The sequence below is a fragment of the Brassica napus genome, chromosome A8, assembly GCF_020379485.1.
Source record: "Brassica napus cultivar Da-Ae chromosome A8, Da-Ae, whole genome shotgun sequence".
Lineage (NCBI taxonomy): Eukaryota > Viridiplantae > Streptophyta > Magnoliopsida > Brassicales > Brassicaceae > Brassica > Brassica napus.
Genome location: NC_063441.1, coordinates 1,439,373 through 1,460,470, shown reverse-complemented (window position 1 = coordinate 1,460,470; position 21,098 = coordinate 1,439,373). Strand labels below are relative to the sequence as shown.

General features: G+C 32.3%; 2 protein-coding genes across 2 annotated transcripts; both read right to left on the bottom strand.

The window, feature by feature from the left end:
• Positions 1-2,227: 2,227 nt before the first annotated feature.
• LOC125577431 (probable WRKY transcription factor 10) lies at positions 2,228-3,000 on the bottom strand. Its single transcript, XM_048738943.1, has 3 exons — positions 2,731-3,000; positions 2,487-2,625; positions 2,228-2,412 (listed from the first exon to the last, which is right to left on the bottom strand). Exons 1-3 carry the CDS (start codon positions 2,998-3,000, stop codon positions 2,228-2,230), a joined length of 594 nt encoding a protein of 197 aa, XP_048594900.1.
• A 2,414-nt stretch (positions 3,001-5,414) lies between these two features.
• On the bottom strand, positions 5,415-6,194 carry LOC125577430 (probable WRKY transcription factor 10). Its single transcript, XM_048738942.1, has 3 exons — positions 5,931-6,194; positions 5,674-5,812; positions 5,415-5,599 (listed from the first exon to the last, which is right to left on the bottom strand). Exons 1-3 carry the CDS (start codon positions 6,192-6,194, stop codon positions 5,415-5,417), a joined length of 588 nt encoding a protein of 195 aa, XP_048594899.1.
• Positions 6,195-21,098: the final 14,904 nt, after the last annotated feature.

The following is a 21,098-nucleotide window of genomic DNA, read 5'->3' as shown; positions in this document are numbered from 1 at the left end:
TCTTTATTATAAATTATTTAATCATTAGTTTTAAAAATGTTGTGTATAGTGAGGATCCAAAGAAGAGATCTCCATCGCGGTTGAAGTTGTAGTAGATGTAATAGAAGACAAAATAGCCATGTTTGATATCAAAATAGCCATGTTTGATATAATCGATAATTGGCGTAGAGAAAAAAAAATTATCAAAGAGAATATTAAAGGAGAGATTTTAGGTTTGAGAATCTTCATTTTCTTGATACCATGAAATAGAATGGATAAGTGTTTGTATATTGATTCACCAAAGAGCGTATTTATAAAAAAAGTTGTATCATAATCCTAACGGGATATAGTAGACTCGTATAATAGATTACATCAAAATATGTCAACTGTATTTATATCTCTATTATCTGTAACGATTGTTTTTTTCAGAGCAGTTTTGGTTGCTTTTGTGATGATAAATGATTAGGGTAGCCACAGTAGTACATTGGGAAACACCTCAGTTAATCTCTTATTGCAGACACAATGTAAAAGTTGATTGGGGGTTTTCTCTTATGCCTTTAGGAATTTTGGTCCGGCATGTCACCCAAGTCATGGATGAATGGTTTTGTTTTGTTTTTCTTTGATGATAAGGTTTACACTCGTTATTTTCCTGGTGATTTTCCTTGAGAACAATTTATTGAAACATTGGTGTGTATATTTTACATGTGATGGATTTGCAGAATATTTTTGTTTTTTTCATATGATCAGCTGGATTTTTTTTCTTTTTTTTTCTAAGATTAAAATTAGCTGGATGTTACCGTGACCAAATATTTGCAGGTCAAGCCTGGTCCGAATTACAAAAAGAGGAACCGGCCGCTTAGGACATCCCAAATTTTACAAAAAAGTTTAGTTGTATATAGGGCATTATAAAAACATTATATGAAGAACGAGGGCACAAATTTGTATTTTTGAGAAGGGCATTACAAGTTTTTTTCTAAAAGTTAATCCGGCCCTATTGCAGGTATGATACTTTTGATATCAATACAAATGGGAAACCTATATGTGCATGCATGGTATAACACATTTATAGAGTATATTTAACTTCTAGCTGAGTATTCTTTAATGACTTCTAATTTAATTTTTAATATATTTTTTGTTTATATATGTATGTTTTTTTAACTATTATAAACAGCAAGTTCATGTCTTCTACAATTCTGATAAGTTATAGAAATTCATTTCATTAAACGTGAAATAATTATTAAACCAAGCACAATCGTTACCCACCACAAACCATAAAGGAATGGAAGAACCTTTTTTTTTTTAGTTCCTGAACTGGACAGTGTTGTACTTTTTATCTTACTCACTTAACACATATATATATATATATATATATGTACCTGTAGTGAATGTTAGAATCTACTCAAACCAGAGATATGAGATTCATTCAGGTAAACTTATTAACAAGTTAACCAGCCAGAAAAACCCTACAACAATATCACAAGCTTGACAACTAGAATCAGGGTCTACTTACTCTTCTAGATCTGACCAACTAGGGACAAGACTGGATTTTCAGATAGGATTTGGACAGGAAAGAGAGTAAGCTGCAAAGATCATTGAGATATTAAGACACGGTTCATTTTGTTTCTTGATGATGTTTGGGAGAAAATTGATCTTGGTAAGTGTTCTAAATCAGTTACTTTTCATAAAAGAAATTTAGTATTTATATGGTTTATTTGTAACAGCAGTTTTTCATTCATTTTATATACGGTGAAATCTGGAGTTCCGTTACCTAATGCACAGAATCAATCCAAGGCTGTGTTTACAACATGTACCGAAGAAGTTTGTAAGGATATGAGAGAAAAGACAAAGATCAAAGTGGATAAATTGGTTGCGATAGAGCTTAGGATATGTTTGAGAGGATACTTTGAAGAGCCAGCTACCCCGAGGTTGCAGTCAGGTGCGATGTTCGTCCTCTTGAGTAACTCTCTCCTCATTTCTCAGGTCTAAATTTCTTATATTTATCAAATTTTTTATATTGATAATTATTCTAAACCAAGAATTCAAAATCTATACTAGAATCATAATGACGGGGATAAGTACAAGATTGTGTACATCATGTAATTCAGGTCAAACATATTTTTCAATATATCAATTATTATTATTATTATTATTATTATTATTGTTATTATTATTATTATTGTTATTATTATTATTATTATTATTATTCAACAATGTTGTGATCTTTGTCTTTGTCTTCCTCTTGGTTGTATTATTTGTCCTTGCCATCGTCTTCGCTACCACTTTTAAGGGAGATCAGGTTCATAGCATCCTTTTCAGCAACAACTTCAGAATCAAAAGAAGGGAGTAAAGGAGCACCAACAGGATCAGCATTAGATTCATGAGATGTGATATCAACAGAGTCTTCCGTTGGAATATCAGCAATGCCTTTTTTACCTGTAAATAACAAAAATATTATTATTCGGAAAATCAAAACTGAAAGCCAGTTTGAGACACTATAAATCTATTACATCCTTGAGGAGACAGATCAATTTCCATTGGCTGATGAGGAAGATTCTTGTTGGATATCATCATTGTTGCATGGGCGCCACCTGAACTTTCCACCATCTCCTGAATCGCATCATTCGGGATTGGACTCGGACGGATAATCTTGAAACATAAGTTACACAAAGACAATAAAAAATTGTTTTTATCATATATTAATATATACATATAATGTGTAGAGATCAATATATTAAACACATTGTTACTTACCTGTGAAGAAGAGTCAGTAAACATATTTGGAGATTGCAAAGATGGAGAGAGACTACTGAATCCTGGAGTTGTTACGCTAACAGGAAAGCAAACAATAGTCGGGTTGATGTGTTCCATATTCAGTGGTGGAATATCTCTTCCTATCCTTGCAGACACTCTTTCAACGATACCACCAGATCTTCGTTCAGACTGAGGAGTTGTTAAGCTGGTTCGAGAAGAGGTCTCGCTGATCGGTTTTATACCATTGTCGTTTTGACTATAGTCACTCATTTTCGTTGGGGAGAAAACCCTGAAATATTAACAAAAATCGCATAAAAACAAAAGATCGTTGAAAACAGAATAACTATTTGGAATTCAAATAATGTAATGTAAGATTTATATAATTTGGGATATTTTAAATAAAGTAATGAATAATTTATTTATAGATGTAAAGGAAAAACCGTTTTCTTCAAAAGAAACTAGGTAATGTTTGTGCTGAATAGAAGGGAGGCGTGGCCTTCTTATAGTAAACATGTGGTCAAAATTTTCTAAATGGTAACAATTTCATGTGGTCAAACTTTGGTCATCCAAGTGTCAGCAATTTCTAAAGAAGTTTTAATTAACATTTACTTTTTAGTTTTTATGAAAGATGTGTACTTTGGTCCGGTTTTATCAAAACAATACCGAAAGCTTAGCATGCGGGTTTGGTTAATTCGGAATATTCAGTTCCGGTAGTTCAATTTTCGGTTAGTTCGGTTCAACATACATATTACCGAATTAACAAGAAACAAAGTTTGGTACAGTATTCGGTTAGTTCGGTTTTAAAAATCCTACCAACATGTTTTTTTACAGTTAGATATCTGTATAATTTTGTTAAAATTATATATAAATTCGGTTAGTTATTCGAAAATGTTTTGAATAGTTATAACTCTTTTAAGAAGATCCGATTGTTGAACCAAACTGAAATGAAACCGACGTTTTTTTAGAAAACCTACAATATTTAACCAAACTTCTGGACGACCTAACCAAAATTTTTGTTTGGTTTGGGAAGTTTGGTTTGGGAAGTTTGGTTTGGTTAAAAAACTAAGGCCTACCAAAAACTAAATATATTATGAAAAACAAACTGTTTGTTTTTTCCCATATTTTATTTATACTAAGATAAATCAAAATATTTTGTGGTTAAAAAAATTAACTTCAGTTAATCTATACTATTATTTTTCCAATAAAACAAAGATTAATAAGTATTCGTAAGACTTTTATGTCCGCATGTGTGGGCAAAACACCTAGTTAATTAGTATTTGATTATTGTAAGATTATAACAATGTTTAAAATATGTTTTTGAACACGATTAGGTTTATATCTGCTTTATAATAAAAATTATAAGTATGTGTTTATTACAAATGATTTAATCATTGGTTTTAAATATATGTTGTATAGTGAGGATCCAAAGAAGAGATCTCCATCACGGGAGAAGTGGTAATAGATGTAACAGAAGACAAAAAGGCCTTGTTCGATATAATCGATTATATATAGGTGTAGAGAAAAAAAACAATCAAAGAGAATATCAAAGAAGAGATTTTAGGTTTGAGAATCTTCATTCTCTGATACCATGAAATAGAATGGATAAGTGTTTGTATATTGATTCACAAAAGAGAGTATTTATACAAGAAGTTGTATCCTAATCCTAACGGGATATAGTAGACTCGTATAATAGATTACATGAAAATATATCAACTGTATTTATATCTCTATAATCTGTAAAGAATGTTTTTTCAGAGCAGTTTTGGTTGCTTATGTGATGACAAATGTTTAGGGTAGCCACAGTAGTACATTGGGAAACACCTTAGTTAATCTCTTATTGCAGACACAATGTAAGAGTTGATTGGGGGTTTTCTCTTATGCCTTTGGGAATTTTTGTCTGGCATGTCACCCAAGTCATGCATGAATGGTTTTGTTTTTCTTCTTTGATGATAAGGTTTACACTCGTTATTTTCCTGGTGATTTTCCTTGAGAACAATTTATTGAAACATTGGTGCATATATTTTACATGTGATGGATTTTCAGAATATTTTTGTTTTTTTTCATATGATCAGCTGGATTTTCTTTCTTTTTTTTCTAATATCAAGATTAGCAAGATGTTACCGTGACCAAATATCTGGTGTAATTGATAAAAAAAAGCTATATGCAAGTCAGGCCGGGTCCGGTGTACAAACAAAGGAACCAGACGCTTAGGACATCCAAAATTTTACAAAAAAGTTTAGTTCTAGATAAGGCATTATAAAAAATTATATGAAGAATGAGGGCATGAATTTGTATTTTTGAGTAGGGCATTACAAGTATTTTTCTAAAATTTAAACCGGCCCTATTGAAAATATGATATTTTTGAGATCAGTACATATGGGAAACCTATATGCGCATGTAGGGTATAATACATTTATAGAGTATATTTAACTTCTAGCTGAATATTCGTTAAAAACTTCTATCTTAATTTTAATATTTTTTTTGTTTATATATGTATGTTTTTATGACCATTATAAACAGCAAGTGCATGTCTTCTATTATTATTATTATAATTATTACTGTTATTATTATTATTATTATTATTATTATTATTGTTATTTATTTATTTTTTATTATTATTATAATTATTATTATTATTCTACAACAATGTTGTGATCTTTGTCTTTGTCTTCCTCTTGGTTGTATTATTTGTCCTTGTCATCGTCTTCGCCACCACTTTTAAAGGAGATGAGGTTCATAGCATCCTTTCCAGCAACAACTTCAGAATCAAAAGAAGGGAGTAAAGGAGCACCAACAGCATCAGCACTAGATTCATTAGATGTGATATCAACAGATTCTTCCGTTGGAATATCAGCAATGCCTTTTTTACCTGTAAATAACAACCATATTATTATTCGGAAAATCAAAACTGAAAGCTAGTTCGAGACACTATAAATCTATTACATCCTTGAGGAGACAGATCAATGTCCATTGGCTGATGAGGAAGATTGTTGTTGGATATCATCATCGTTGCATGGGCGCCACCTGAACTTTCCACCATCTCCTGAGTCGCATCATTCGAGATTGGACTCGGAGGGATAATCTTGAAACATAAGTTACACAAAGACAATAATCATTTAGTTTTATCATATATTAATATATATGTATATATATAACGTCTAGAGATCAATATTAAACTTATTAAACACATTTTTACTTACATGTGAAGAAGAGTCAGTGAACATATTTGGAGATTGCAAAGATGGAGAGAGACTACTGAATCCTGGAGATGTTAGGCTAATAGGAAAACGAACAAAAGTCAGGTTGATGTATTCCGTATTGAGCGGTGGAATATATCTTCCTATCCTTGCAGACACTCTTTCAACGATACCACCAGATCTTTGTTCAGACTGAGGAGTTGTTAAACTGGTTCCAGATGAGGTCTCGCTGATCGGTTTTATACCGTTTTGACTATTGTCACTCATTTTCGTTTGGGAGAAAACCCTGAAATATTATCAAAAACCGCATAAAAACAAAAGGATCGTTGAAAACAGAATTACTATTTGGAATTCAAATAATGTAATGTAAAGGTTATATAATTTGGGAGATTTTAAAAAAAGTAATGAATAATTTATTTATAGATGTAAAGGAAAAACCGTTTTCTTCAAACGAAACTAGGTAATGTGTGTGCTGAATAGAAGGGAGGTGGCCTTCTTATAGTTAACATCAACTGTATTGTTTTGGTAACAGTTTTATGTGGTCAAAAATTCCTGAATGGTAACAATTTCATGTGGTCAAACTTTGGCATCCAAGTGTCAGCAATTTCTAAAGAGGTTTTAATTAGCATTTACATCTTTTTTAGTTTTTATGAAAGGTGTATACTTCGGTCCGATTTTACCAAAAAAATACCGAAATCTTAGCATGCCGGTTTTGTTAGTTTGGAATATTCAGTTTGGGTAGTTCAGTTTTCGGTTAGTTCGGTTCAACATACATATTACCTAATTAATCAGAAATAAAGTTTGGTACAGTATTCGGTTAGTTCGGTTTTAAAAATCCTACCAAAATGTTTTATTACAGTTAGATATCGGTTTAATTTTTTTTAAATTTCATATAAATTCGGTTACTTATTCGAATATTTAGTATAGTTATAATTCTTTTAAGAAGAAAACCGAAGTAACTGATTGTCGGACCAAACTGAAATGAAACCGAAGTTTTTTTAGAAAACCTACAATATCGAACCAAACTTCTGGACGACCTAACCAAAATTTTGGTTTGGTTTGGTTCAAAATCTAAGGCCTACCAAAAACTAACTATATTTTGAAAATTTTTGTTTTTTTTCTCCCATATTTTATTTATACTAAGAGAAATCAAAATATTTTGTGGTTAAAAATAATTAACTTCAGTTAATCTATACTATTATTTTTACAATATAACAAAAATTAATAAGTATTCGTAAGACGTTTATGTCCGCATGTGTGGGCAAAACACCTAGTTAATTAGTATTTGATTATTGTAAAATTATAACAATGTTTAAAATATGTTTTAGAACATGATTAGGTTTATATCTGCTTTATAATAAAAGTTATAAATATGTGTTTATTATAAAATATTTAATCATTGGTTTTAAAAATGTTGTATAATAAAACTAGAAGATGTATCAATATCAAAATTTTAACTAGATAGTATATCACCATGAATTGCATTAATTAATTGTTTTAAATCCTTCATCTTAATTGAAGATGCACATTAATTAGTATTAAATCATGGCATGTTCCTTATAATAAAATAAAATAAATGATTGCTAACAACATGAAGTATTGACCACCATATGGCTAACCATACATGCGAAACTAATGTATATCTATCTACATGAAGAATATGTTATGCATAGCAACATCCATCAACTTAATGATGTTATGTAGTTAACATCACAAGCTTAATTTCAACAATCTAAAAAGTGACATGGACGTCTGAGAGGTTAACCACGTTTTATTCTTTCATGCATCAATAAAAATCCGACTCACCAGATTATAAATTAACTAACTTTCTTGATTTTTCTCTTTGTCGTAATAAGTTAAATTTTAGTTAAATTTTTGTCAGATGAGTCAGATTTTAATTGATCAACAGCAGAATAAACTTAGTTAATGTCTTCGACGTCAACACCAAAAATTAAACTTGTAATGTTAACTACATAACATTGTTAAGTTGAGAGATGTTGTCATGCATAACATATATTTCATGTAGCTAGATATGCATTTGTGTAGTCTCCATGGCTAGTCATGTGGTGCCCAATACTTCAGATAGCTAGCAATCATTTTTTCTAATAAAAATTAATAACTAATATAACATATTATCCTATAAATTATCGTAATGTTATATTTATTAATATTTTTCAAAATAAAATTTAGATATATTTTAATAAATATTAAATCACGAATATAACATATTTAGGTTTTGTAATCAGAATTTATTCCATGACTTTAAGTAAGATCACATGTTATCACTTACTATTCTAAAAGATTTTAATAAAAATATAGTATATGTACATCTTGTTATTTTTTTATTATGTGTTTAGTTTGTAGTTTATCATCAATATTTTAAAAACTGTTCTAAGCACAATTATTAATAATATTATTTATTAAAAATTAGTAACTTTAATAAATAATTCTTGATAAACTTCAATTCGAAAAATAAGATTTTACCAGTTGAAGACTTGATAAACCAAAACATTTTTGTTCTGTTTTGGTTCAGTTTAGGTTCATTCAACTTTTTTCTATTTTTTAGTGGTTGGCATATATGTTGGAATAACATAGATTGACCAAAACAATGTTGACCGAGTAATATGGCAAGTGTAAAAAATTAAAAGGAATCTATACTATACTAAAAGGGGGATATAAGCTCCTCTTAGAGTGTCCACGTAGGCACAAATAATCGTCCAATCAGAGAGTCCGAAGTTGCCACGTAAAAAATGAAAAAACAATGCAAAGGAAAGGATCAAACCGGGTTAGTATGACATAAATATATGACAGATACCACTAAGCCATTGAAACTTTCTTGAACACATATACAAGAATCACTAAATATCTAATCACAAACTCTTATGTACATTTACAATAATATGAATTCAACTTTCAAGACTCCGATACTTTGTTCTGTAAAAAAAATAAGTAAGTGACTAAGTTAATATATTCTTTGAAAGTGTGAGAACATTGACAAATACTCCCTCCGTTCCTAAAAAATGTATATTCTGGAAAAAAAAATTGTTTCAAAAAGATACATTTTTTACTTTTTCAATGTATGATTTTATGAAAAATTGTAAGTTTCAAAAAAGTTAATGGTGTTTATTGGATTTCTATTGGCTTAAAGTTATGGAAAATTGTTATTCATAAAAAATAATACATATTTAATGAATTTTTTTAATATATGTGAAAAATCTAGAATATGCATCTTTTAAAAACAGAGGGAGTATGAAAGAGCATAGATTTTTTTTTCGTGAAAAAATTAAGAATTTTGTAAAAGTAAGTTTAACATATAAATTTTCGTGGCAAATATGAAAAAGCATAGTTCTCTAATATCTTAATAAAATATTATTTAAGAGTGCAATAATTAAATATATCAATTCAATAAAATTTGTAATTTACAGACAAAACAATAACACAACAAATTTTGAAACATTTGTTTAACCTATCGATTATGAGAATCCAACTAAACAAGATAAAAAAATAATTAGATTTATTTAATTACCATTTTATTCAAGTTTTAATAATTTCAAATTGTAATAATATATCTTTTTGAAGTTACACAAAAATAATGTTCTTTCTTTATTACACTAACATTATATATAGATTTCATATACACAAATAAATATAATATAACAACATAAGCTTGCTTTCCCCGATTCATATGAAAACTTTTTAAGTTATCCACCAAAACAAATTAATTAAATCAATCAAATTGTTTGAATACAACAAATTAATATATAATTTTATTTTAAATTAAATTATTTAAAAAGTGTATTTTCATTAAAAACAAAATAATAAATAAGTAAAACTGATTTCATGGTAATTTTTATGACATATATATATTATGTGAAAGAAATATAAGCTTAATATGGAAAAACAATTTAAATACAAAAAACTCCAAAATTAACAATAAAAATTAAACTATGATATCAATTGAAAGCTTCTTAAACAATATTAATAAAATATTTAAGCGATAATTAGACAAATTTGATTTTTTTTCCAGCCAAAAGTTTATTATTAATTAGCATCAGTTATTTTAAGATGTTTAAGAAATGATGGACTTAAATGATATATGAACTATGAATAGTAGTACTTTGTAAAGCTGACATAGATAACACATCTGCACATCATTTCCAGTCCTTTTTGATGCCTAAATTCAATTTTTTCAGAGCAGTTATTCAACAAAGAGATCGTATGAGATATTGTTTTGATATTCAAATTTGTTTATTGACTGTTAAAAAGATTGATAACTGTAAAAATGTCTCATTCGAATATTATATGTCTATAACCGAATCCCAACAAGAGACAACTTTGTTCAAAAAGTAAATAATTTCATTTTTCTTATATCATATAATAAATATATATTATTTACTGATAATGAAAATATAGTTATTCATATATCACAAATATCTATGCAAATATGTGAATCAAGTACAACAATCAAACAACATAATGACTTCCACAAAGAAAATTTAGAAAATATATTTATGTGAGGTAGTCTTATTTTATATTCTTTAAATAATGTAATACAATATTATACATTATTTTTTTTATAATTGAGAAAAACTTATACATAAAAAATGTCTCCTTCGAATATTATATGTCTATAACTAAATCCCCAACATGAGACAACTTTGTTCAAAAAGTAAATAATTTCATTTTTCTTATATTATATAATAAATATATATTATTTACTGATAATAAAAATATAGTTATTCATCTATCACAAATATCTATGCAAATATGTGAATCAAGTACAACAATCAAACAACATAATGATTTCTACAAAGAAAATTTAGAAAATATATTTATGTTAGGTAGTCTTATTTTATATTCTTTAAATAATGTAATACAATATTATACATTATTTTTTTAGAATTGAGAAATACATATATATCAGTTAGATAAATTAAGCGATAATTAGACAAATTTGATTTTTTTGCCAGCCAAAAGTTTGTTATTAATTAGCATCAGTTATATCAAAATGTTTAAGAAAGGATAGACAAAAAAATAGGATGGACATAAATGATATATGAACTATGAATAGTATTTTGTTAAGCTGACTTAGATAACACATCTGCACATCTATTTCCAGTCTTTTTTTTATGCATAAATTAAATATCTTCAGAGCATTTATTCCACAAAGAGATCGTATGACATATTGTTTTGATATTCAGATTTGTTTCTTGACTGTTAAGAAGATTGATAACTGTAAAAATATCTCATTCGAATATGATATGTCTATAAACGAGTCCCCAACATGAGACAAGTTTTTTTTTAAAGTAAATAATTTTATTTTTTTATATTATATAATAAATATATATTATTTACTGATAATAAAAATATAGTTATTCATCTATCACAAATAACTATGCAAACAACATAATGATTTTAACAATGAAAATTTAAAAAATATATTTATGTTATGTAGTTTTATTTTATATTCTTTAAATAATATAATATAATATTATACATTTTTTTTTAAGATTGAGAAATACATATAATATCTTATCCGCGCGTAGCGCGGTTAAAAAATCTAGTTTTTTTTTATAATAGTAGCCATATACATACGTCCAAAACATTAATCATCCCATTAGAATGTAGAATATACATTTCGTTCTTAATAAATTCGTAGAATATGTTGACTTTTATCATGGATTCCCTTTTTTTTTTTTTTGATAATCGAGGTATCCGGACCTCTCACTTACTCCGACTACCCCACCGCGTCCAACCGGAACTGGCGAAGAAGATCCTGGAGGCCAAACGGAAACCATGTTAAATCCGCTGTGGCCGGAGCTCGAACTCGTGAGGACGGGCACCCCAGCCGAGGTTCCTTTACCACCAAACTACGAGACCCGGTTTGTGGATTCCCTATTTCCCTTATAAACCTATCTATCAAGTGAAAGAGAGAAGAGGATTTACTTGTCTACGTTCAGACTTATGGTGAAAGTTCTTATAGTTTGAAGATTTTCCTTTTGTTTGTTTGTTTCTCAATTATTTTTGATGTAGCAAGCAGATTATTTTTTGTGATTTTTTCAATGTTTACCAACAAAACTGTTATTCAACATTAACAAAATTTTTATATAATATAAGAGGATGCGAAATCACTGTTAAAGAGTAAAACATTACCCACAAACTAATAAGCTATAGCATTCAAGAATATACTTGGTTTCTTGTTCGTTGATAAGGCTTAACCTCGTTCTTTCCCTACTTAACTTCCACGGGAATAATTTACAGAAAACGTTCAAATTTTATCTGTGATGGATTATGCAGAACATTGTTGTCATTTCATATCACTACAAGAAAACATCGGGATACTGAGGGAAAAAATCGTCGGTATGTCGTCGGAATAACGCTATTCCGAGGACATACCGACGAAAAAAGTCCTCGGAAATATCTCCTCGGAAATTCAAACTTCCTCGGAATTCCGTCGGAAATTTCCGACGGAATTCCAAGGAAAATAAATTCCGAGGAAACTCCGAGAATACAAAGTTCGTCGGAAGGTTCCTCGGAATATACCGAGGGAATTCCGATGGTCCAATCCTCGGAAGTTTCGACGAAATATTCCTCGGAATGTTTATCGGAAAATTCCGAGGAACGCCTTTTCCTCGGAATTTTCCGAGGGAATGGAGTTCCTCGGAAAATTCCGAGGGACAGAACTCCCTCGGAAAATTCCGACGAACGTTCTTCCCTCGGAAAATTCCGAGGGACATAAGTTCCTCGGAATTTTCCGAGGGAAGAAAGTTCCTCGGAATTTTCCGAGGAACTCCATTCCCTCGGAATTTCGAAAAAAATTATTTTTTTAAAAAAAATTAAAATTTTTTAAATTTAAATTTAAAAATTTAAAATTAAAATTAAAATTGAATAAAACATTAAATAAAACATAGTAGATAATATTCAAAGTTAAATAAAACATTCAGAGTTTTTGGTACAAAAAAAAAAACTACGGGTCTTGGATGTTCGGGAACACCTCGTTCGGGTACATCCTCTTCATCATCTCCATCATCTGCTCGTTCAGCCTCTTCTGGGTCTCATAGCCCGCCTGTTGAGCTGCCATCTGGGTCTCCAACGCAGATATTCGATCATCCTTGTCCTTCAGCTGAGCCGTAAGAACTTCTGGATCAACATATGGCGGTGGTGCAGAAGAAGGAGCAGCCGACCGGGAGCGACGACCCAAACCGACCATACGTCCCTTCTTCTTTGGAACCGACTGAAATATAAAAAACCAAATTTAGATAATATAAATTGATGATAAAATAAAAATCAAGAAATAAATAAATTGAACTTAAAAAAAAAAAAACTTACCGATTCAACGATTTCGTTGATTCGAACCCAGGACAAGTTGGTCGAAGCCGTCGAATCGTCATCATCGGTTTGAAGCTGAGACACTTCGTCGTACACCTGAGTTTGGACCAGGTCGACCACGTCCCTCACAAGACCATCATCAATCTGACCGGTCTTCTTGTTGGTGTACGCCCTTTTCATTAGGGCGAGATCATCAACCGGCTCGCCCTCATTTTCTTCCGCCTTGAAAAAAAAAAAAATTAAACAAACATTAGAAATTTGAAAAAATGCATAAAAAATAAAATTCTGAAACTTAAATAATTGAAGAAAAAGCGATTGAACTTACCATGCGATCCGCGAGAGTGGCAATAGATTGGGCACCCAAGTTATGCTTGTAGATGCCCTTCCCTTTACGGTCGCTCCTGCGGTTGTTGGAGTTGGTGGAAGAAGTTTCTTTCGTCTCTTCCTTATCCCAATGCTCACACAACTCCTTCCATACCGTGTTGTTCATCGACTTTGGAACCTTTTAATTTAAAAAAAAAAAGTTTAATAATTTAAAAAATAGTTGAATAAATTAAAAATTGTTAATAAATTAAAAACTACCTTGTTTACTTCCCACTTCTTCTTCCACTCGTACATCTGCTTCCCATAGTTGTCCATAACTTTATGGACAAAATGGTTATAGATAGAGAGCGTATCATCGGAATTCCAGTTGAATTCTTGCTGAAATAGTTTAAAAATAGTTTTTAAGCACAAAAATATAAATAGTTTAATAATTAAAAAAATAGTTTAATAATCAAAAAAATAGTTTTAAAAATATTTAAAATGTTTAATAAATATAGAAAATAGTTTAATAATTTCAAAAAAAAAGTTTTAATAAATAAAAAATAGTTTAATAATTAAAAAAAATAGTTTTAAAAATATTTAAAATGTTTAATAAATATAGAAAATAGTTTAATAATCACAAAAAATAATTTTAATAAATAAAAAATATAAGTAAAAAATTTGAATACTTACCGCAACTGACGAAACCACAGATGCTGCTTCTTGGGAGGGAAGTGAGTGAAAGTCGGATGTCCCTTGTCGAGGGCAGAGTACATCATACGGTTGATCCATGCGCTGATCCCGTTCCCGGATCGGTTGAACCTAAAAAAAAAGAACAAATTATTAATAATCAATCAAATTTTAAGGAAAAAAAATAAAAGTTTAATTACCATGTTTGACCATGTCCATGTGGATACTCAGTGAGATAGGGAAGATGGTCACGACCGGGCTGTCGAACCAACTCCGCAACACTCATCACTCCCGGAGGACCCGTTGGAGCAGGAGCGGGTGTAGCAGCGGGAGCGGGAGCAGCAGGAGCGGGTAATGGAGAGGGAGATGTATGGTAGGAGCTGTGGGGCGAAACGGAATCCTGAACATGGCTGGACGAACCCCGAGACTGGCTCCCCATACCACCCCGGCTACGACGCTGGCGAGGCCGGATCTGATCATCATTAGACCTGTAAATAAAAAAAAATACTTTTAATTAAAAATAGTTTTTAATCACAAAAATATAAATAGTTTAATAATAAACAAAAAAAGTTTTAATACATAAAAAATAGTTTAAAAATCAAAAAAATAGTTTTAAAAATATTAAAAAATAGTTTAAAAATTAAAAAGTAGTTTTAATAAACCCCAAAAACAGTTTAATACTTAAAAAAAATAGTTTTAAAAATATTAAAAAATAGTTTAAAAATTAAAAAAATAGTTTTAATAAACCCCAAAAACAGTTTAATACTTACAAAAAATAGTTTTAAAAATATTTAAAATGTTTAATAATTACAAAAAATAGTTTTAATAATATTAAAAATGTTTAATAAAAATAGAAATTCATATTTTTTATATAAAATACATAAAACGTTTTATTACCACAAAAAAATGATTTTAAATATTATATATATGATTGTTAATCACAAAAAAGTTTTATAGATTTTAAAAATCATTAATAAATATATAAATGATTTTAAAATGCAAAAAATAGATTTTATATACAAAACTTGTTTTGAATATATATATATATATAATTACAAATTCGATTTTTATAACCACAAAATCAATAAAAACCAAAAAAAAATCCAAATCAAGTGAAATACATAATCAAACTCGATTTTACACAATCCTACCATTCAACCTAACAAAAATCTATAAATCTCATTCCAAAATCATCAAATCTACTTAAAAGCCATACAAATCTACCCTAAGAGAGTGGGATAGGGTTCTTACATGATTATGGGGGTGGAAATCGCGAGGGAGAAGAGAGAAAGCGCCGGAAATCGCAAGGGAGAAGAGAGGAGTCGGCGGATATCGCAAGGGAGAGAAAGTGAGGCGGAGAGAAATGGGGAAGAAGATCGCGTTCGACCTAATAAAATGACGCGTCCGACGGAAACTATCCGTCGGAATTTCGTCGGAATTATTTAATGTATCCGTCGGAATTTCCTCGGAAATCTTTAATTCAATTTTCGCGAAATATTTGGCGGCTTGGTTTACCCGGTTAAATGAAAATATTCCGAGGAACAAGGATTCCTCGGAATACCCTCGGTAATTACCGAGGAAATTCTGAGGAACCAGGGTTTGGGGTTTTAAAACATCGATTATTTTCGCCGTATTTCATTTCTTATACAATTGTAATGCATAACATTGAGGATTCTTTGTATAGATGATCATAAACCATGAAATAACACAATTTCAAAAATAATTGTAAGTATTCCCTTTACCGTTTATTAAAGTGTATAAGTGTTTCTCTCATGTTGTGTGGTTTTCGTTCATGCAATCGTAAAAGTGTTTGTTATTGGATAAAACACCAAAGTTCCTAGTTCCAAACATCATAATCTGGTTAAGACACTTAATGAAGGTTATATACGTGTTATTCAATCCGTAAAACGTTGTTTTCGGTTTAAAATCCCAGGTTCCTCGGAATTTTCCGAGGGAATTCCGAGGAAATCCTTATCCTTGTCGGAATTTCCTCGGAAAATTCCGAGGAGATTCCGAGGAAAAGGAATCTATAATCAAATCTCTAAATCGATAACATCTATTCCGAGGAAATTCCGAGGAAAACCTATCTTTCCTCGGAATTTCCTCGGTATTTATATTTAAAAAAAAAAAAAAAAGGTCGACGCTAGTCTGTTTCCGAGTCGTCATCACCAGATGAATCTGAATCTGGATCTTGGTGAAACTCTCCAATCACTGGTTCATCCTCTACGTGAACGGCGGCTTCCTCTCCGAAGTCGGTTAAATCGACTACAAGGCCAACTCCACCTAAATCTTCTGCTGCATTTAAGTTGCCGGATGTGCTTGGTTGTAGTGGGTCTTCCAGCTCAGAACTTCCCTGAACTCGGCCTCCCGGGTTGAGTCTTGTAACAGTAACCCATGGATCATCTCTGTTCCTTACCCGGGGGTACTTGATATAACAAACCTGATCGGCCTGAGAAGCAAGAATGAAAGGATCATAATATTGCAGCTTCCGTCTTGAATTTACTGATGTAACACCAAATGCATCGGTTCTCACACCTCGATCTGGAGTGTTGTCGTGCCAATCACAATAGAAAACAGTACAGCGCAATCCAACCATGCCCAAATACTTGATTTCCAAAATCTCATTTATGTGTCCGTAGTATACATCATCTCCTGATGCAGAACAAACACCAGCATCGTAAGTCGTACTCGAACGTCTCCTCTTCTGAGTTGTGAATGCATATCCTCGAGTACAAAATCTCGGATATGACTTCACAACAAAGTTTGGTCCAACGACCATCTCGCGTATCCAATCGTCAAATATTTCACCTCTGGCCAAACCATCACTCACATAAGTAAACATCCATCCACCAAATTCTCTCTGCTTCATTTTTTCTAGTTCGTCTTCTGCGGCGTATCTATATTCGAACCGCTTTTCTGCCATGAAAATCCTTTTATATTGAAGAACATCTTCGCAGTTGGTGAGTAAATATGTTTGCAAATGACTGCGCTCCTGATCAGTAAGTCGACGGTCCTTTGGTTTTCCGCTAAGTCGTCCAACGTCTGTGAAAATATCTGGAACCTTCCAATGATATGTTGCCCGTTCGCCTCTATCATCATGCCGAGCAGGTCTTCTGTTTTTGGTCTGAACTTCTGCTGGAAAGTAGTACTCGGCAAAGTTTGAAGTTTCTTCATTGATCATCTGTGCGACTATAGACCCTTCCACCCTACTTAAATTCTTCACCATCTTCTTCAAATGGAACATATACCGCTCATACAGATACATCCATCTATACTGCACAGGACCACCAAGTTCCAATTCTCTTACCAGGTGAATAACAAGATGCTCCATAACATCAAAAAATGAGGGAGGAAATATCTTCTCAAGGTTGCACTGAATCACAGCTATGTTAGTCTTCAAATTTTCAATACCTTCAAGAGTCACTGATCTTGTGCATAAATCGCGGAAGAAACCACTTATCCCTGCAATTGCTTCATGAACATTTCGTGCTAATAGTTCCTTGAAGGCAAACGGAAGGAGGCGCTGCATCATTACATGGCAATCATGGCTTTTCAAGCCAGTAAACTTTCCTTCCTTTCTGTCGATACAGTTACGCAAATTAGATGCGTAACCGTCTGGAAATTCCACATCGTTTGAAATCCAATCAAAGAACGCATCCTTTCCCGCTGCATCAAGTCGGTATATGGGAAAAGGAGCCCTACCACTCTCATCAACATGAAGTTCTGAACGAGCACATATATCGACTAAATCCAGTCTTGACTTCAAATTATCCTTTGTTTTACCTTGAACATTAAGGATCGTGTTCATGAGATTGTCAAAAAAGGTCTTCTCAATATGCATGACATCTAAATTATGCCTTAGTAGATGATCCTCCCAGTATGGCAGATCCCAAAAAATACTTTTTTTTGTGCCAGTTATGTAGGTTTCCAACACCATCTACCGGAAAATGCTCATGTCCACCGACGTCTGGCGTCCTTTCTGCACCAAAATCTTAAGTTGTGTCTTCAAATCTTTCCCACGAATTTCCGGAGGTGGACTGTCAAACACCCTCTTGTTCTTTGTAAACAAATTCCTACTTCTACGATATGGATGATCTGGTGGTAGAAATCTCCTGTGACAGTCAAACCAACACGTTTTCCTTCCGTGTTTTAGTTGGAAAGCATCAGTGTTATCTTGACAATATGGACATGATAGCCTTCCATGCGTTGTCCATCCAGATAACATACCATATGCTGGAAAATCACTTATTGTCCACATTAATACTGCCCGTATTTGAAAGTTTTCTTTATACGAAACATCGTATGTTTCAGCACCTTGAGCCCATAGTTGTTGCAACTCATATATTAGTGGCTGAAGAAACACATCAAGTGATCTCTTAGGATGCTCTTGTCCGGGAACGAGAATCGAGAGAAACAAAAACTCTCGTCGCAAGCACAAGTTTGGGGGTAGGTTGTATGGTGTAAGAATGACTGGCCATAGAGAATACTGTCTTCCACTCTTGCCAAACGGGCTGAAACCATCAGTACATAATCCAAGGTAGACATTTCTTCTCTCATACGCAAAGTCGGGATACTTTGATTGGAAATGCTTCCACGCTTTTGCATCTGAAGGATGTCTGATCTCACCATCTGTTGAGTGCTCCGCATGCCATCTCATTGGTTGTGCTGTGCGTTCAGACAGATACAGCCTCTGCAACCTTTCCGTCAAAGGCAAATACCACATCCTTTTATATGGTACTGGAACTCTTCCACTCGTATCTTTATAACGAGGCTTCCCACAAAATTTGCATGAAACCCGCTGTTCATCCGCCCTCCAATAAATCATGCAGTTGTCTCTGCATACATCTATTACCTGATACGATAAACCAAGACAAGCTACGAGTTTCTGAACCTCGTAGTATGAGCCAGGAGCTACATTATCTTCGGGTAGAATACCTTTTACATAATCAGCAATCGCATCCACACAGTCTTCAGCCAAATTCTAATCCGTCTTAATGCCCATCAATCTTGTAGCAGATGATAAAGCTGAATGACCATCTCTGCAACCTTCGTACAATGGTTGCTTTCCAGCATCCAACATATCATAAAATCTCCTAGCTTCGGCATTGGGTAAATCTTCCCCTCTAAAATGATCATTTACCATCTGCTCAGTACCTACACCGTAATCTACATCTATTCTAATTGGATCTTCTAATCTAACCGCTGGCTGAGGTTCGCTAGTACTACCATGTTCATAATCAGTTTCCCCATGATGATACCAAATTTTGTAACTTCGTGTAAACCCACTCAAATATAGATGAGTCCAAACATCCCACTGTTTAATAACTTTTTTATTTTTACAATTAGAGCAAGGACATCTTAACATACATGTTTTTGCTTCCGGTTGTCGGTGAACTAACCCCATGAATTCGGTTATACCTTGTTGGTATTCTTCCGTAAGCAATCTCGTGTTCGGATCCAAATGAGGTCGATCGATCCAAGAACAAAAATAATTTGAAGAAGACATTTTTTTATGAATCAAATTCGTGTGTAAAGAGAGTGAGAGGGAGGATGAAGATATGGAGTGAATGAAGAGGAAGAGGGGTGCTTGTATTTATAGTTGAAATCCTGCCGACAGACCGAGGAAATTCCGACGGAATTCCGATGCAAACGGCTAGTTCGTCGGAATTTCCTCGGAATTTTTAAAATCCCCCAACGGCTCTCCAACGGCTCTCTAACGTCTATAATATTTCCTCGGAATTCATCGGTTTTTTCCGAGGAATACAATTTTCCTCGGTATTCCGTCGGAATATTCCGACGGAATGTATTTTCCTCGGAATTCCGTCGGTATATTCCGAGGAAATTCCGAGGAAACCAAATTTTGTGTTTCCTCGGAATTTCCTCGGAAACTTCTCGGTATATTCCGAGGAATTCATTTTCCGTCGGAACGTCCGTCAGAATACCATTGTTTTCTTGTAGTGTATGATTAGTTAGATGATATGGTGACAAAATATCTGGTGCTAAATAAAAAAAACATATGCAAGTATGATATATTTTAGTTTAATACATGGAATATATTTTAACTTCTGGCTAATTTTTTTTCAAAAGACTTCTTTAGTTTTTGGTGTAATAGACTTCTTTAGTTTTATATATCTATTACGACTTTTTTTTTGAAAAAAAAAAGGTTAAACCCGGATCTATTAAAGACACAGACTTAATCTCCGGGTGGAGGTACAGCCCACGGATAGACCCTCTCCTGAGTATTCAAATGAGCCAAAAACAATAGCTCATATCCGTGTGGCCAGCGGGATTCGAACCAGGGTTCACCGTATTGGGTTTAGTCCCTCAAGCGCCACTGGACCACCACCGCTGGTTATATCTATTACGACTTTCATAGAAAAAAAAAAGACTACGTCTTCTGCAATTCTGATTAGTTTTAGAAATTCAACGTCAAATGATAATTAAGTCTGAAATGGTAATTAACTCAAGCGCAAGCTATTTGCGACGGAGTATTCCATAGCAATTAGCAAATATGTCGCAGATGATATGGCTGCGTTTCCGTCGCAAGCCCTTAGTCACAATGTAAAATCGGTGACTATTTTTTGTATATTTTGCGTGGATATTTTGGCCTCGCAACTTTGTGACGAAAACTTTATTTGTGCAATTTGTGAAGGATTTGCGGGAACTTATTTTCTCGCAAATAGTAAAGCATTCACACTGAAAAAGTGTTCTAACTTCTAACTATTTGTATGATTTTGTAAAGATATTATTATCTATGTCAATCTTAGTAAATTTTGAAGAAGAATTTGCAAAAGTAAAGGATCTCTCAAATATTTTTGAGAGATTTCCGACCTAACACAAACAATTATG

What these genes read in the sequence shown, in the direction of transcription:
- LOC125577431 (XM_048738943.1), bottom strand. Translation starts at nt 3,000, where the DNA reads ATGAGTGACTATAGTCAAAACGACAATGGTATAAAACCGATCAGCGAG. An exon ending in TTACTGACTCTTCTTCACAG is followed by an intron (nt 2,626 to 2,730) that starts GTAAGTAACAAT and finishes TTATGTTTCAAG; the next exon opens with ATTATCCGTCCGAGTCCAAT. An exon ending in TGATCTGTCTCCTCAAGGAT is followed by an intron (nt 2,413 to 2,486) that starts GTAATAGATTTA and finishes TGTTATTTACAG; the next exon opens with GTAAAAAAGGCATTGCTGAT.
- LOC125577430 (XM_048738942.1), bottom strand. Translation starts at nt 6,194, where the DNA reads ATGAGTGACAATAGTCAAAACGGTATAAAACCGATCAGCGAGACCTCA. An exon ending in TCACTGACTCTTCTTCACAT is followed by an intron (nt 5,813 to 5,930) that starts GTAAGTAAAAAT and finishes TTATGTTTCAAG; the next exon opens with ATTATCCCTCCGAGTCCAAT. An exon ending in TGATCTGTCTCCTCAAGGAT is followed by an intron (nt 5,600 to 5,673) that starts GTAATAGATTTA and finishes TGTTATTTACAG; the next exon opens with GTAAAAAAGGCATTGCTGAT.